The 17,317-nt window shown below is 31.2% G+C and overlaps 2 protein-coding genes across 2 annotated transcripts in view; one reads left to right on the top strand and one right to left on the bottom strand.

The window, feature by feature from the left end:
- Positions 1-1,926: 1,926 nt before the first annotated feature.
- Positions 1,927-3,012, bottom strand: LOC114325373 (uncharacterized). The gene is made up of 2 exons (XM_050654045.1): positions 2,429-3,012; positions 1,927-2,364 (listed from the first exon to the last, which is right to left on the bottom strand). The coding sequence occupies exons 1-2, from the start codon at positions 2,687-2,689 to the stop codon at positions 2,188-2,190; spliced, it is 438 nt and encodes a 145-aa protein (XP_050510002.1). The 5' UTR covers positions 2,690-3,012; the 3' UTR covers positions 1,927-2,187.
- Positions 3,013-16,127: 13,115 nt separating this feature from the next.
- The window catches only part of LOC126886904 (uncharacterized), a 35,734-nt gene continuing 34,544 nt past the window's right edge, over positions 16,128-17,317 (top strand). The window contains exon 1 of the mRNA XM_050654043.1: positions 16,128-16,788. Within this exon, the coding sequence (XP_050510000.1) occupies positions 16,650-16,788 (139 nt within the window). The 5' untranslated portion in view covers positions 16,128-16,649. The remainder of the gene's footprint in view (positions 16,789-17,317) is intronic.

The following is a 17,317-nucleotide window of genomic DNA, read 5'->3' as shown; positions in this document are numbered from 1 at the left end:
ACTCTTCTATATCCCATTACAATTAAAAGTCTAGAATTTGAAAAATATGAAATTGAATCGAACGAAAGGTTCATAGCTAAATATGGTGGAATATATAATAATCATACTCAAGTATATACAGATGGATCAATAGACCCACAAACAAATCAATCGGGATTTGGAATTTACATTCCAGGCATCAATTATAAATATTCGTCAAGACTCCATAACTACACACAAATCTGCACAACTGAAATAATAGCGGTATACAAAGCCATCTCAGTATGTATTGAAAAGGAAATCATGAAAGCAGTGATCTTTGTAGATTCAAAAAGTGCCTTATCCAAAATGTCTAGTCACAAATGGGACCAAATGGATTATGTAACTATAATGACAAAAAAACTATTGGTAGATGCAAATAATATGGGATTTTCAATAGGATTAGAATGGGTACCGGGACATCAGGGGATTAAAGGCAACGAGGTGGCAGATAGCTTGGCCAATATTGGAAGAAAATTAAGAGTACCATATGACGTAAAAAACATCAGCTCAGATATCTTTTGTGTTACAAAAAAGAACATCTTGACTCAATTTTACAATAACTGGTATTCCCAAATTAAAGATAAATATCCGGACTATTATGGACTGCAGAGTAGTTTCCCTATAAAACCTTGGTATAACAAATGTGGATATTTGAGTAAGAACAATATTACTAACATTAATCGTTTACGAAGTGGACATTGCAAAACCCCTTGTTATCTCCACAAAATAGGCAAAACGGAAACACCGATATGCGAATGCGGTACTATGGGAACATTGGTACACATCATTTTTGGTGGAAGATATGGATTTGTATCTAGAACTAATAAAAGCTGGAATAGACAGTCCAATATCTTTACAGAGTATTTTATATAAACCCTCGAATAAAGTTATTAAAATAATCAATAAATTTATCAAATTTTTTCAAATAGATCTATAGAATTTTCAAAAAAAAAATAATAAATAAATACTTTTAGAAAATACAGGGAATCTCCTAACATGTCAAAAATTATATCTGTACCTATCCTTAAAATCCTTAATCCTAACCGAAGGTAGCCAGCCCTAAACCTATGTGAAAATGTTTGGAAGCTACCCCCAAACGAGAAAAGTCTTAAGTTAACCTTAAATGTATGTAACACTTTTTCTCCCTCTACCTACAGGAACACAAGAAGGACAAGAACAAGACAAGGACCACACGACCACACCACAACACAAATAAGGAAATAGGAAATAAATAAGGACTATTAAGGACCAAAGAAAAAAAAATAAATCTGAAGTTGACAGGATACCTGGTTGTGCATTGCCTTGCGCAAGACGAGCATAACCTTAGAGCATGGAAAATTTTTCCCTCTCTAAAAAATTTTCCATACTCTAAGCGCATAACCAATAATATGTACTGGCCATAGAGGTATATATTAACATAGAGGGAGCCTACCTTCCGCTCTTCCTGACGACAAGATCTCATGGGCTGGTTTGCTGCATCTCTTTCTAACACATTGTATCGAAAATCTATGATGACATTCAGTGTGAATATAGGCACGGAAGAGGAGGACAACTGTAGCAGCTTTACTATGCGTAAGAGTGAAACAGCACTAATCCAAATAAAAAAGATGTGGTGTCGTCACTTCGCTCTGAATGACACTCTCTCTATGCTAATTAGTGATGTAACCAATAAAAAACGGTACCGTTTTTTTTTTAAAAACCGTTTTTTATTGCAAAAAAAACGAAGCCTTCGTTTTTTTTGTTTTTTTTTCGTTTTTTTTATTTTGATTTTTTAAGTGGGTACAGTTTATTTAATGACAAAAACATATAATAAATATAATATTCTGTATAATTTTATAACAAAATAAGTATTATTTCGTTTGATAATTAATTTCGTATAAATCCTTTAAATAAAAAGACCATGGGTATAAACAAAATAAGAAGAGTTTATTCGTTAACTTGCAAAATCAAAGCAAAAATAAGTAATAAAAATTTATCAAATAAAAAAAACAACGTCTTAATGATTGAAAAGGTTCAATTAATTAACCGAATCCCTTAAATGAACACTGATCCGTCCCGTCGCTATCTGCATTTTCTTCAGACTCTGAAGCTTCCTCTTCATCACTTTCAAAGACAGACTCCGACTGATCTGAATTGGATATATTATCATTGGTTCCGGTTCAGATTCTAATGCAGGATTGACTGTGAAGCTAGGATAGCTGCAATTGTGTCCTCATTCCATAGAAAAGCCTTTTTGAATAGTCCTTCTTTTGCAATAAAATTGACAACGTCAGCTAAGACGGCTGCTTCATCGACATCTGGCATCTTCTGTGCTACCTTGTATATGACTTCTGTCGCATCAGTCTACATTAAATAAAAAAATTAATATAAATATAACTAAAACCCACTATAACCTAAAAAAAATTACCATCTCATCTGAGCTAAGTTCGCAGCCACGATATTTTGGATCCAAAAGGTTAGCTACAAAATGAACACTATAAATAGCAAACTTCTTCCGATTTTCAAAAATTGCCCTTGTATCTGCTTCCTCTTTGGATAACAATGGACTTTTAGTGACATTTTCTAATGAGGTGTTAACCATTTTTTTAAATAAATGCAGACATTTTGAAATCGTTGGTGTGTCACCTTCTACAGAGGTAATTGTGTTAGCAATTGGTTCCAGAAGCATAATGTATCCTTGTACCCGGTCCCAAAATATATCGCTTAGAGCATTTTTTTTAAAGATGGGTGTTTGCTTACTGTCTTTTCAACTTCTTCATTGATAGCCATCCTTTTTATTATTTGTTTGTTAGCAAGCAATGATTGTAGACAAAGAACTAATGATCCCCATCTGGTAGGCACTGGGAGTTTAAGACTGCAACTTATTTTTAATTCGTTTTTTTTTCCTTTACCCACGCAGATAATATGTGGCTTTGTCGGATGGCCTTTGTAAGGGCAACAGCCTCGGCAGTAAACGATTTCAGACTTGTTAAATTTAGCACTAAATATTATTATATATAGTATTTTTACTACAAAAACGTTATTACGTAGGTCAAAATTTTTGACGTAGGAGTCAAAATTTTTTTTAACTGTCAAAACATTAGAATGTGACTTTTCATTATTGCTATGTTTATTATAAATACGGCAATAATGAAAAGTCACATTCTAATGTTTTGACAGTTCTCTTACGTCAAAAATTTTGACCTACGTAATAACGTTTTTGTAGTAAAAATACTATATATAGTTATTTAAATAAGCACTAAACACAAATATTTCCGGCACAAGGCAAGTAAATCACAAAATAACAACAGAACACCTGCAAAAGCTAATCGGTAATTCCCCGGTTTTCTCAGCGCCAACGAATACGAGCGTCCTGCTAAATTTCGGTGATTCCCCAAAAGCAACGACGTAAAAAAATAATAGATAAAGGCAGTAAGGGTTTAATGTTTCAATATTTTTTAAAAAGGTACGTCAAACACTGAGTTTCTAGATGTTTTGGATATAATATTGAAATGTTGGGTGATTTTTAGGCTTACAAACAACTCCTAATATTGATATTGTTAATATTTCGTTGAGAAACTAATAAAAAACAATTAAAAACAAAAAAAACACGTTTTTTATTGTTTTTTTTTTCGTTTTTTTTTAGAATTAAAAAAAAAACACGTTTTTTTACATCACTAATGCTAATATATAACTCTATGGTACTGGCCAGACTGGCCTACAACCTACCCTACAAGGTCTACACGAAGTGTTAATAACCGCTATGAATTCCAAGATTTTATTGGTTAGAACTACCCACGTGATATCTATCTCTGTTCGGCGAGATTTCAGTTTCTCCAGGACTTGTGTTATGGAAGAATTTGGACCAATCACGGGTCACAGATTTTCGATTTGACACTTGACAGTTCGATCAACTTTTGAAAATATATCCATTTATCACAATCACAGAATAAATATGTGGTTATTTATTCTGTGTCACAATAAAAACAAATTTGTTTTTAATAGGGCTTTTCATTCACACTCATTTGTTTCGAGCTTCTGTCAAATGTCGTATAATCCGTGTATATTAATATCGTATGTATTTTACCTTTCATTATAAGACTTTCTATGCTTGGAGTCACACAAAATAATAAAGGCTGTATGACACTATGCATTTTCTTGTATCATTTCTAATATCGTTTCTTGTATACATTTTCTTGTATCATTTCTTGTACGTACATTTGTGCCCTGTATGACACTATGCAAGTTCTTGTATCGAAAATTGTATGAAATTCGGCACGTGATTGGTCGAAATTTTGTTTGTCACCCTGTGTCACGTTATGGTAGTACTGCATCTACAGACACAGCTGATTTTAAATATTTTATAAAATTTATAAACTTTTATATAATTAACATTTTAATGTTAACCAGAATTTTACGTTGACTGTTTGAGGTTGATTATTTGTGTTTTTATTTTGTTTTGATATTTGTGCTAAAATATTTGCATTAGAATTATCTTTAGTTTGATCCAAATTAGGAACTATTGTATTTTCGTCTATTAAAAAATTATGCACCATGAAACCTAAATTTATAGTTTGAACTTTACTAGGAGCTAAATATATGGTTATTAGTAAAACAGTAGTCCATACCAAACGGTATATTAAGTATCAATAAAAGATTTATAAATAATACCTACAAAAGCACAAATAAATTCATCAATACATTATCCCATTTTCATTTCAGCCGCCATTATGAGTAAGTAATTTTGACATTTTAGATGTTTTACCAGCAGGTTTTACGTTTTTGCTCTTTGCGCAGAAATTGGCGCAGTTCTTGTACAATAATCTGTGCCTGACACAAATTCTTGTATCGTTTCTAATATCGTTTCTTGTATCTGTGTATGACACTATGCATTTTTTTGACATATCAGAAACGATATTAGAAATGATACAAGAAAATGTATAGTGTCATACAAGATAAATACTTGTGGATTTTCTATAATTTTTTTATAGAAAAACAGCCAATATCATCTTGTTTTTATGGTATTCCCTACAGTACATAGTAGTACATCTTATACAATACTTTTGCTTATATTCGCGAGCTCAAGCGAGGGTGCTGCCGCTTATTTGGAACCAGAGGAATTGGGATGAAAATATAAACCAATCATCCGTTAACCGATGTATGAATGTCGTTTGAAAGTTTGTCGTATGTGTTTATTTAATAAATAATTTATTTATATTAATTAGTTACATCAATAACAGTATTAATTATAGAAAAATACGATATCCCAATTACACCGGTCATTTTCATGCAACTGCACTGCCACCTATAGTCGATTGAGTTCGCGAATACCTATGCTTATATAAATAATATACAGAGAGAGTCTGTAAAGTGGAATAAATTCAATATTTCAAATACTAATTGTTTTTTTGAAAAATGCTCAGACCCGTCGATTAGTATTTCAAATTGTCCTTTTTGACATTCAATAATAATGTATACAGGGTGTCCCAATTTAGAGATATGACGTCATCGTCGATTTTCTTAAATGGCAACACTGTCATTTTGATAGCTAATTTGATAGGGTTTGTAAAGTTATACATAACTGCAAAATATCAAATTTTTATTCTCTACCATTTACAAGATAATAGAAAATAACAAAGTTATATCTGTAATTTGGAATATATTCAATAATTAAAATACTAACTGTTTTTTTGAAAAATTCTCAGACCCGTCGATTAGTATATCAAATTGTCCTTTTTGACATATAATAATAATGTATACAGGGTGTCCCAATTTAGAGATATGACGTCATCGTTGATTTTCTTAAATGGCAACACTGTCATTTTGATAGCTATTTTGATAGGGTGTGTAAAGTTATACACAACTGCAAAATTTCAAATTTGTATTCTCTACCATTTAGATGATAATAAAAAATAACAAAGTTATGAAAAAGAAGTAATCAACTAATAATTGAATTTAATTATTTCAATAAATTAAGCAAAAACTCATAATGTTGCCCTCAATTATTGTCAAATTGTCAATGGGCAACGTTATGAGCATTTTCTTATTTGAAATAAATAAATTCAATTATTATTTGATTACTTTTTGTTCTTCATAACTTTGTTATTTTTTATTATCTTGTAAATGGTAGGGAATAAAAATTTGAAATTTTTCAGATGTGTATAACTTTACACACGCTATCAAAATAGCTATCAAAATGATAGTGTTGCCATTTAAGAAAATCAACGATGACGTCATATCTCTAAATTGGGACACCTTGTATACATTATTATTATATGTCAAAAATGACAATTTGATATACTAATCGACGGGTCTGAGCATTTTTCAAAAAAACAGTTAGTATTTTAATTATTGAATATATTCCAAATTACAGATATAAATTTGTTATTTTCTCTTATCTTGTAAATGGTAGAGAATAAAAATTTGATATTTTGCAGTTATGTATAACTTTACAAACCCTATTAAATTAGCTATCAAAATGACAGTGTTGCCATTTAAGAAAATCGACGATGACGTCATATCTCTAAATTGGGACACCCTGTATACATTTTTATTGAATGTCAAAAAGGACAATTTGAAATACTAATCGACGGGTCTGAGCATTTTCCAAAAAAACAATTAGTATTTGAGATATTGAATTTATTCCACTTTACAGACTCTCTCTGTATATAAAACTATAATGTAACCAAAAGTGCGTTTATACTTTTAAATACATACTGTTATATTCCTATTTGATAGGAGAATTAAAAATTTATAATTATAAGCAAAATTCAAATTAATATAAAAGATCTTCAATTTTCTCAACCACGGGCATGTAAATTTAGAACAACCTGTATACAACAAATTATTATATTTAGTTTTTAAGAAAGTGATTCGAAGAAGCGTACGAAACTCGGTAACAATGCGCCTAAGATAAACAAGTTTGAGTGACGCGGGCCATTATAGTGTTCGCGGAAGATTCGATCATTAGCCTACGGTAAATAAGACTCAGTGAAATAGATAATAGGTCATTAAGTTTTGTAAAAAGTAGAAAGTAAGTTTAAATTGGGAAATGATTATTTTTTCTTGAAATCCATTAAACATATTTAGAAAGATTAAAAGTTGGTATTGAGGAATACGGCGAATTATAATTTGTGGTGGAATGTTGATTTTTGAATCTGGAAGGGATATTTAGAAAGTAGGGAAATGAATGAGGATGAGAGAGGAGAATGTTTTGAGCGGTGGAGAGGTGAAGTCCAGTGGTGGACGGTAGTGTACGAAGAGTGAAAACGCCGGTATAGTTCCGTGAGTGTTGAGTACCCATCCGAACGAGAGGTAGGCCGAGTCGAGAGAAAAGAATCTCCTTGAGCAAAGAGTGTCCCGGTGGCTGATTGAAGTGGTTCGAAAAAGGTAGAACACTGCATCACGAGAAAAGCAGGAACGCGAGCGATACGAGGTAGTTTTCAAAGGAGAACATTACTGGAGGCCAGGACGAGTTTTTCATCGCAACCAAGGATAGGAGGAAACGGATTTTGTGTGAGGACATTCGCAGTTCACCAGATAAAGGTCAGTCTCATTTGTCAAGACATGAATGTATGGGTTTTTGGTATTAAATACCACATTAAAAATTGAAGAACATAATCGCTAATATCAGAAGATTTTCATCAAACTTAAATCAATTTGTTGCTAATAAATCCTAATAGTTTCATTATTAATAAAAGTTTTAAATTGGAAACCAAAAGGAAATAAGATTCCCATTTTTAAATGTTTGTATTAAATAAATATAAGATCTAACAAATATTAAGCAGTAATTGCCATTTATATAAAATAAACAAAATTTTGATTTATAATTGTAATCCATATGTGTGTATTATTTTATTTTTTTCTGTCCCGATTAGGAACCACTGAGAAATACTTAGAAGTCACGAAAGTAAGTAAGTAATTTTATAATTCGCCCTGAGATTGAAAACATATTGATATGTGATCTGGTTGATTAATTAGATTATCATTAATGCATTAATTAAATTAAATTACATGTAAGAATATCATCACATATAAATAAATAAGATTACAACAATACCTATACAATTTTATTTTAAGTATAATCATACACATTACCCATTCAACTGTTAAACGTACACACAGTTAAAAAATGGACAGGAAAAAACCTACAATGAAATAAACGTAAGTAGGTATCATTCTAAAATTCTTTACCCAAATCCAAATTATTTATTAAGCTAGATTTATAGTTTGACGGACTGTAGACATAGACACTCTGAAAAAAGATCAACATAGAAGTTTGTGTACTCTTGTTTATAAAGCTTGCCACGCATGGGGAGCTATACTATAATAATATATATTATATCATATCGCTCACTATAACGATTCCTAACTAGGAACCTAATTAGTTTAGAAACTAATGGTTCCATGCGTTCAGGTTCACTCATCATTAGATACTATAGTATCATATTGCTCACTACAGCGATTCCTAACTAGGAACGAATGGTTACATGTGTGCAGGCTCATTCATTTACTATAGTGAGCGATGTGATATATTATATGTAGTATAGCTCCCCGTGCGTGACAAGCTGTATAATCAAGAGTACACAAACTTCTATGTTGATCTTTTTCCAGTGCGTCTTCCTCTACAATCCTTCAAACTATAAATCCAGCTTAATAAATAATTTGAATTTGGGTAAAGAATTTAGAATGGTAGGTACTAGTGTGTTTATTTCATTTTAGACTTTTTCTGGCTATTTTTTAAATGTGTGTATGTTTAATGGGTTATGTGTGTGATTATATATCGTCGCTGATTTGCAAAAAGAGGCCAAGTAACATTTTTATATTTTTACTAAGTGGAACTTTAGCTCCCTTTTACACAACCAGTTTAAAACAAAATGTTACTTGGTACCAAAAATTATGAGGATATCTCAACAACAATAAGTAATACACTTGGCCCCTTTTTACAGAATAGGTAGAACCTTCGTACCTACTTATACAATACTTTTGCTTATATATGCTTATATAAATAAAATATATAAAACTATAATGTAACCAAAAGTGCGTTTATACTTTTAAATACATACCTATACAATTTTACTTTAAGTACCTATATAATCATGCACATTACCCATTAAACTGTTGAAATGTGCACACAGTTAAAAAATGGACAGGAAAAAACCTAAAATGAAATAAACACAATATAAGTATCATTCTAAAATTCTTTACCAAAATCCAAATTATTTATTAAGCTGGATTTATAGTTTGACGGACTGTAGACATAGACACCATGATACTATAAATAAAGAGATAGTATTTTCCCGTAGCTCAAATACGTCCGAGTTCGCGCATTGATTACGTAACTGGAGACCGGAAGTTGAATTTGAATTCTTGTTAAAGTTAAATGGGATTTGTATGCATTATGTGATAAAATTATTCAATTAGGTAGCAAAATAACATTAAACTTCAATGTATTCGAAAAGAATTTAGTGTCGAGATTCCAGTCAAAATAACTGTCAAAGATAAAATATAAAATACAACCGCGAACAATTCAAAGTAATCAGGCATTACGAATGATTACGAACCATTACGAACTTGCCGGTCTCCAGTTACGTCACGACTTCCGGATGTGCAATATATTATCTTGTTATTTATAGTATCATGATAGACACTGAAAAAAGATCAACATATAAGTTTGTGTACTCTTGTTTATAAAGCTTGCCACACATGGGGAGCTATACTATAATATATTATATCATATCGCTCACTATAACGATTCATAACTAGGAACCTAATTAGTTAGGAACTAATGGTCCCATGCGTGCAGATTCACTCATCATTACTATAGTATCATATCGCTCACTACAGTGATTCCTAACCAGGAACAAATGGTTAGGTGCATGCAGGCTCACTCATTTACTATAGTGAGCGATATGATATAGTATAGCTCCCCGTGCATGACAAGCTTTATAATCAAGAGTACACAAACTCTCTATGTTGATCTTTTTCCAGTGCGTCTTCCTCTACAGTCCGTCAAACTATAAATCCAGCTTAATAATTAATTTGGATTTGGGTAAAGAATTTAGAATGGTACTTAATGTGTTTATTTCATTTTAGGCTTTTTCTGGCTATTTTTTAAATGTTTGTACGTTTAATGGGTAATGTGTGTGATTATATATTATTTAAAATAAAATTGTATATGCATTATGTATTTAAAAGTATCAAGGCACTTTTGATTACATTATAGTTTTATATATTTTAATTATATAAGTAAAAGTATTGTATAAGTTATAAGTAGATGTACTATGTACTGTAGTGAATACCATAAGAACAAGATGACATTGGTTGTTTTTGTATAAAGAAATTAATTATAGAACATTCAAAAATATTTACCTTATTATTTTGTGTGACTCCAGCATAGAAAAAGTCTTATAATGAAAGGTAAAATACATACATACTATTTTTTTTTTTATAGAAAATTAAAAAATCCCAATCATTTTATTTCTTTGATTGTAACTTGTCCAATTTTTACTGGTTTGGATCTATAATAACAAAAATATCTCATTTACTATTTAAAATTTGTTTTGATAATAAATTAAAACACTTTTATTTATATTTAAGGTGTATTTTATTTTACATTTTCATAGTATTAAAATTATTATTATTATTTATCTACATATAATTACACTTACATATTCTGAATTTGAATTCATTTTTAGAGTGCACTTTGATAAATACAAGTAAGTAAATCCAATTAAACTTCTAAATCATCCAATTAACCTATAGGTCTGGATCCCGCGTATGAAAAAAAAGTTGATTAATAGCAAGCTGAAAATTTGTTAATAGCTTAAGGGTGTCTAGTCGAATAAACTTTGATATGTGTGAACACTGGAACAGGGGTAGTTTTAATTGTGGAACAGGTTAAAAATTTGGAACGGTCACAGCACGAAAACGGCACATTTATTTTGTCCGACAGAACAGACTTACACTCTTCGAACAGAGATTAAACTCTCATGCAAAAATCAGACTGCTATTTATCACCAAATGGGCGTTTTAATGAGTGGAACATGTAGAATATGTCAAATGACAGGAATTATGACAGGTAATAAATAGCAGTCTGATTTTTTCATGAGAGTTTAATCTCTGTTCGGAGAGTTTAAGTCTGTTCTGTCGGACAAAATAAATGTGCCGTTTTCGTGCTGTGACCGTTCCAAATTTTTAACCTGTTCCACAATTAAAACTACCCCTGTTTCAGTGTTCCCATATATCAAAGTTTATTCGACTAGACACCCTTAAGCTATTAACAAATTTTCAGCTTGCTATTAATCAACTTTTTTTTCATACGCGGGATCCAGACCTACTACAAAGATCAATAAAAGTACAGAATACTACAGAACAAAATAAAAATGGATAAAAATAACAAAATTAAAGAGGTAAACACACAATATTAAAAACAAATTTGTTTTTAGATTTATTGTGGTAAATGGATCTACATATTTTCATTTTCGAAAGTTGACAATCGAACTGTCAAGTGTCAAAAAATCGGTCCTGTGAAATCTCGCCTGTGTTCGTATTGGTCAAATGATTAAGAATGACAGAGCGGGATATTTAAATACCAATATTGTATGCAAAGTGTCGTTCCAAGAAAACAAGTCTGCTGACCGAGGATAACGGATAAATATTTCTTGTTTATCTTACAATTGACAATTTTTGTGATAGAAATAAAAGTGTGGTAGAAAATCAATATTGGTATTGATTAAAAAAACACTATTTTTTCGTTTCTACTAGTCTGCTTTCTAGACTGTACCTACTACCTAGTCTCATAAAATATTTCTTTTATCTCATAAAAAATATAAACAATTATTGTATAGTAATAATATTATTTTAATTTATTTCAGTTGTTCAATATAAACAGAGCAGCACTAGAATATATCTTATAAATTACCTAAATTATAAATGCATGAAAATTAAAAACACATAATTTACATAAAAGTAAATATACTGGATATGGGGAAAAGTAATTTAGGGGAAATTATATGTTATATTATATAATTATGATTTTCTTCGGCATTTTGTGAAATATAGGGCATGTTGTGTCTTGTGTCCTTTTAAAATGTCTGAAATTTCATATTTCATTTACATTTGGATTTTTAAATGTCTGTATCACTTATTAATATGTTGCTACGATTTTTGTTTCTTTGTGGAGAAAAACCGTTTCTGTGGTTCAATGTTTTTACATATATTGAAACTTTTAAAACACTTCAATTTTTTTTATGCAAATTTTGATTAAATTTTTTGTTGCATGTAGGTATATTTGACAAGACAATCTAAAAATTTCTGTCACTTAAAAATTATCTAAATCGGGTGTATGTATTTACAAGCATCGTCAAATCTTCATGATCTTTTTTATTGCAAATTAAATTGATGTTACTTAAATCCTTAAAGTCGTGGTTTCACTATCAAATAATTTGATCAAACAGTTTGAGCAAACTCAGGAAGTGATGCCACAACTGCAGTTTGTTCAAATTATAAAAATCTAGTGGTCACACTATCAGTTTAGTTTGATCAAATTTTGTATTGAGAGTTGTGGTAGTATGTACATATATCAAAACCCACAAGCATTCCAACACTTTAACGAATAATAAGCCCCAAACTCTCTCTCTATTGTAGAAGGGAGACAGTAACTAACCAAAAAGAAATCAAGTCCTGATTAGGAAAAATCTAGAAAACAAACAAGAGTAACTATTGGCTACAAAAGCTGCTGTACAAAAATCAGTGTGCACGCTGAAGAAGCAAAGCAGGGAATGATCAACGAAACAATTTTAATGTGTACATAGGCCACGATTGATAAACATATACAGGGGCTCACAGCTTAAATGATGCAGTCGCTACTCAATAATTGTGTCAGTGGCTCAATATTTATTAGAAAAAACTTACATACTGAAAGTAGGTAAGTTAGTATGAGTCTTCTAAAATAGCATAAGCTATGTTTTGGGTTTCAAATATGCAATAATTAACACTCCCAGCGCCAGTGTATTCTTTTAGATACACACTGTCCTCAACACTGTGTACCGAAAAAGATACACATGGCTTGTTGTGTTCGATCTGTTGTGTCACCTAAAAGGACACACTTTCTTAAGTTTTTATATGTAGAGAATAATGCTATGGCCTGAGACAATTTCCTGGTATAACTGGGTTTGGCCTTACGACATGAAAAGATAGGTTGTATGTAACTAGAAATTCGTATGAAAAATGTTGCCATGTATGGGCCAAAACAATTTGCTCCAACTCATTATGCAGGGAAAGATTCAAGGAAAATGAAGCATAGGGAGATGCTATACGCTGTACGGATGTACATAAAATGAACTTTTCAGAGCAGCCGTCTCCAAAGTCCTAATAGCTATAGTGCGTCCGCTACAACTTTTCCCATGTGTCACGATTCATTTTCAAACAAATTAAGTAAAAACATAAAGTGAAACGGACGCCGATGTGTGTAGTATATAGTATAGAGTATACAAAATGTATATACATATCGACATTCATTTCACTTAATGTTTTGACTTAATTTGCTTGAAAATGAATCGTTACGCATGGGAAAAGTTATAGTGGACGAACAATAAGATGTATTGTCAGAGAAATAGCAAATAATCCCAAAAAAGTGCACCAAAATTGAGAGATGAGGTGGAAAGACAGTTTGGAAAAAGATGTAACCCTGAAACAATTAGACGGATATTACAAAATAATAATCGACATAGCTGAACTGCAAGAAATAAATCTATCAGCCAAAGAAATAAGCAACAAGGAGTTTTGTTTTCTTTATTAATTTTAGCTGATATCAAAATCATACACAAAATAATTAAAGGGTTATTGTTATTTAAGTATGGTATATCTGAAACCCAAAACATAGCTTATGCTATTTTAGAGGACTTATAGTTAGTAACTTACTTTCAGTATGTAATTTTTTTCTAATATTGAGTCACTGACACAAGCTACAGTTTTATTGAGTAGCGACTGTATCATTTCAGAATTGAGGCTGTGAGTCACTGTAGGTGCAGTGCAGTACAATAATTTTGCTTATACAAATTATCAGTAATAAATATTTATTTACATCAAAATAAAAATTCCATCACATTATGATGCACAATAATGATGTCTAACAGCTGATTGTCACTCTGACCAATACGAACACAGATATCACGTGGGTAGTTCTAACCATAGCCACCTTTACTTTACAAGCCGTGAAGACAAAAAGGCAACGTCGCAATTGATGACGTCGGTAGTCTGACTTTCGGACTACCGCTTTCGAAACTACGATTTTAAAGTACAAATTCTGGTAAAATTTATAGTATCTTTTGAGTCGAACAAGAAAATATTATTAATTAGAAGTTTGTACGTGAATCACTTCGTTGTTGCCATCACAGATAACGGAATTGCACTAAATGTAAATACAAAAAAATAACGTTTAAGATGTATATTTCGAATTGTAATACACACTATTTAAATTACACACTTGTTCACTGTAAAGGTTATTCATTTTGTATTAATTTCAAATTTAATTTTTAATTTTTCCAGTGTGTTTTATTTATTCTACACAACTTAATGCAGTTTTGTCCTACAATTTACGAGAAACCAATCACACCTCTCAATTTGACATTAATAATTTAAAGTCATGTCCAGATTTATTATCTATCATTATTTTTTAATTGAAATATTTTCATAAATTATAATAAAACACGAATCAATGTAGGTATAGTATGGATACTTAATTGAGATGACGGAAAATTTTAGTTTTTAGTATATTAAAAAATGCGGTCTCTTGTACAGCCCCGTTTTTACCTAGTTTGATATAAGGTTTGTTCCAACACGACCGAGAACCGTCACGAAACGGTAACGCTTCTGCGCAGTAAACAAAATCCGTTCCAACAAAAATATGATCGTCATCGGATCGTTCTTCCCACTGTTCCAACAAGAATTGTGATCTTTCGGTGACGGTTTCGTGATGATCATTTCAGTAATCGGGCAAATGCATAATGTGCTGGTTGGACTGACTTGCGCACTAGGATTTAATTCTTTAAAGTTTTTGAGCCTTTGATCGACTAAAAGCACAGCTTACAAAAATGACAAATATATGATTACCGTCATGGGATGATAACTGGGCGATACAATTACGAACATGCGCACAACAAACGGTACAAGTAGTTTCGTGACGGTTTCTGGACCGTCCAAAAGTTCATGTTGGAACAAACCTATTATATTTTCGTTGAACTGGCAACGTTGCCCTAGAAATTGGAATGACACTTGTGACAAGATCAAAGCAATTCGCGATGAAAAACAAAGTGTCTGACCTCTGGTGGAATAAATTTGAACCACTATAAGTGGTATCATGTTGTGGTATCATGATACTATAAATAAAGAGATAGTATTTTCCCGTAGCGCAAATACGTCCGAGTTCGCGCATTGATGACGTAACTGGAGTCCGGAAGTTGAATTTGAATTCTTGTTAAAAGTTAAATGGGATTTGTATGCATTATGTGATGAAATTATTCAATTAGCAAAATAACATTAAACTTCAATGCATTCGAAAAACATTTAGTGTCGAGATTCCAGTCAAAATAACTGCCAAAAATAAAATATAAAATACAAGCGCGAACAATTCAAAGTAATCGGACATCACGAATGATTACGAACCATTACGAACTTGTCGGTCTCCAGTTACGTCACGACTTCCGGATGTGCAATATATTTATCTTGTTATATTTATAGTATCATGAGTGGTATAAACAAACCAGAAAATTGTTGATTTGAATGGAATATGGTCACTTTTTAAAAATTTTTAGTAAATTTCAGCATTATGAGCACATTAAAATATTTTAAATCAAATCAGTATTGTTCTATTCCTTAATTGAATGTTTGTTTATACCATTTATATCGGCCATTTTCCTGCATTCGACCTGCCCTCTATATTCCGTTTCAATCGCGAATAGGGCTTTTCATTCACAGTCATTTGTTTCGAGCTTCTGTCATGTGTCACATAATATTAATATATCTACGTCATACGTTATTGGTAATACCAATGATACAAACCAAAGACGTATGGCGTAGATATATTAATATTATGTGACACATGACAGAAGCTCGAAACAAATGACAATCGATGAAAAGCCCTATTACAGAACTTGAAAAACACGATTAATAGAGTTGTACCAGTTTTTTTTTGACGCGAAGTGTACCTATGTGAAACACAGAAAATTGTATCTCCAAGTGTCTCTGTCGAATGTCGAGTAAACAAACTGTATTATTTTTATACTTAGGCAAAATATTTTTAACAACTGAAAAATACTAAAAGTTAACATTAAGCACTCGATAAAATGCGTTGTACATTAACCAATAATTGAAGTAGTATCAATTGATATTAAATTTCAGATTCGGAGCCTTTTATGCAACTAGTTTCATTTTAGTTTCCTTTGTTATATTGTGTAAAAATTGTTATATGTATTGTTAAAAATCCTTTGGATATAAGTTGGTGACACGTCCGAGGATAAAATTTATAGACTAGCAAAGAGAAATTACCTATCTCAAGTATAATTGTGGTAAACTGGCAATTGCCCTTTGGAGACCAGACTCAGAACCATATAGTGTTCCTATTTTTCTTTTCCCTTATTTGTATAATTATGGAAGTTAAGGTTGAAGTTAACAAGGAGTTTGATGAATATGACCAAAGATACGTCGCCACTCAGCTATCCACAGAATTAGATCGCATAGAATTGAAGGATGAATCAGATAAATATTCACTTGAGACAGGAAATAAAAGTAAGTAAAAAAAATGTTTTATAATCTCTACAATTTGGATACAGGTACCTAATACAGGAAATTTCTCGTTTGTCGCACATTAGACTTATCTCTGATAATAATAAAATCTTAAAATATTTACTTTTCTAGAAAGGTATTACATTTCAACCAATGTATTTCTTTATACAGTGATGAGCGTGCTAATAACGGACAAAATAAAGCAAAAGATGGAAAACAATGCATTGCGAAACAAAAAGAGATAAAACTAGTGGAGGTGGAAATTATCGTTATAAACGTATAAAATAACGTTATATTACATATAATTTAGATGTAAAGTATTTTTCAGCTAACAAGACCGCTTTGCAATTAAATGCTGGTAAGTTTATTACTAGCGGAGCAGATAAGCGGAGATATATTTTACACTACCTTTATGAATAACATTTTACTGGTCTGTTGTTTCAATCAGCACTCCTCAACAAGTTATCGTTTATTGGTTTTAATATTTTATTACAATAGTACAAGTACGGAATATTTATTTAAACAGTGAATT

The sequence above is a fragment of the Diabrotica virgifera genome, chromosome 6 (assembly GCF_917563875.1).
Source record: "Diabrotica virgifera virgifera chromosome 6, PGI_DIABVI_V3a".
NCBI classification, from domain to species: domain Eukaryota; kingdom Metazoa; phylum Arthropoda; class Insecta; order Coleoptera; family Chrysomelidae; genus Diabrotica; species Diabrotica virgifera.
Note: the sequence above shows the minus strand (reverse complement) of the source record. Positions and strands in the feature narration are given on the sequence as shown.

What these genes read in the sequence shown, in the direction of transcription:
- LOC114325373 (XM_050654045.1), bottom strand. Translation starts at nt 2,689, where the DNA reads ATGCTTCTGGAACCAATTGCTAACACAATTACCTCTGTAGAAGGTGAC. An exon ending in AACTTAGCTCAGATGAGATG is followed by an intron (nt 2,365 to 2,428) that starts GTAATTTTTTTT and finishes TATTTAATGTAG; the next exon opens with ACTGATGCGACAGAAGTCAT.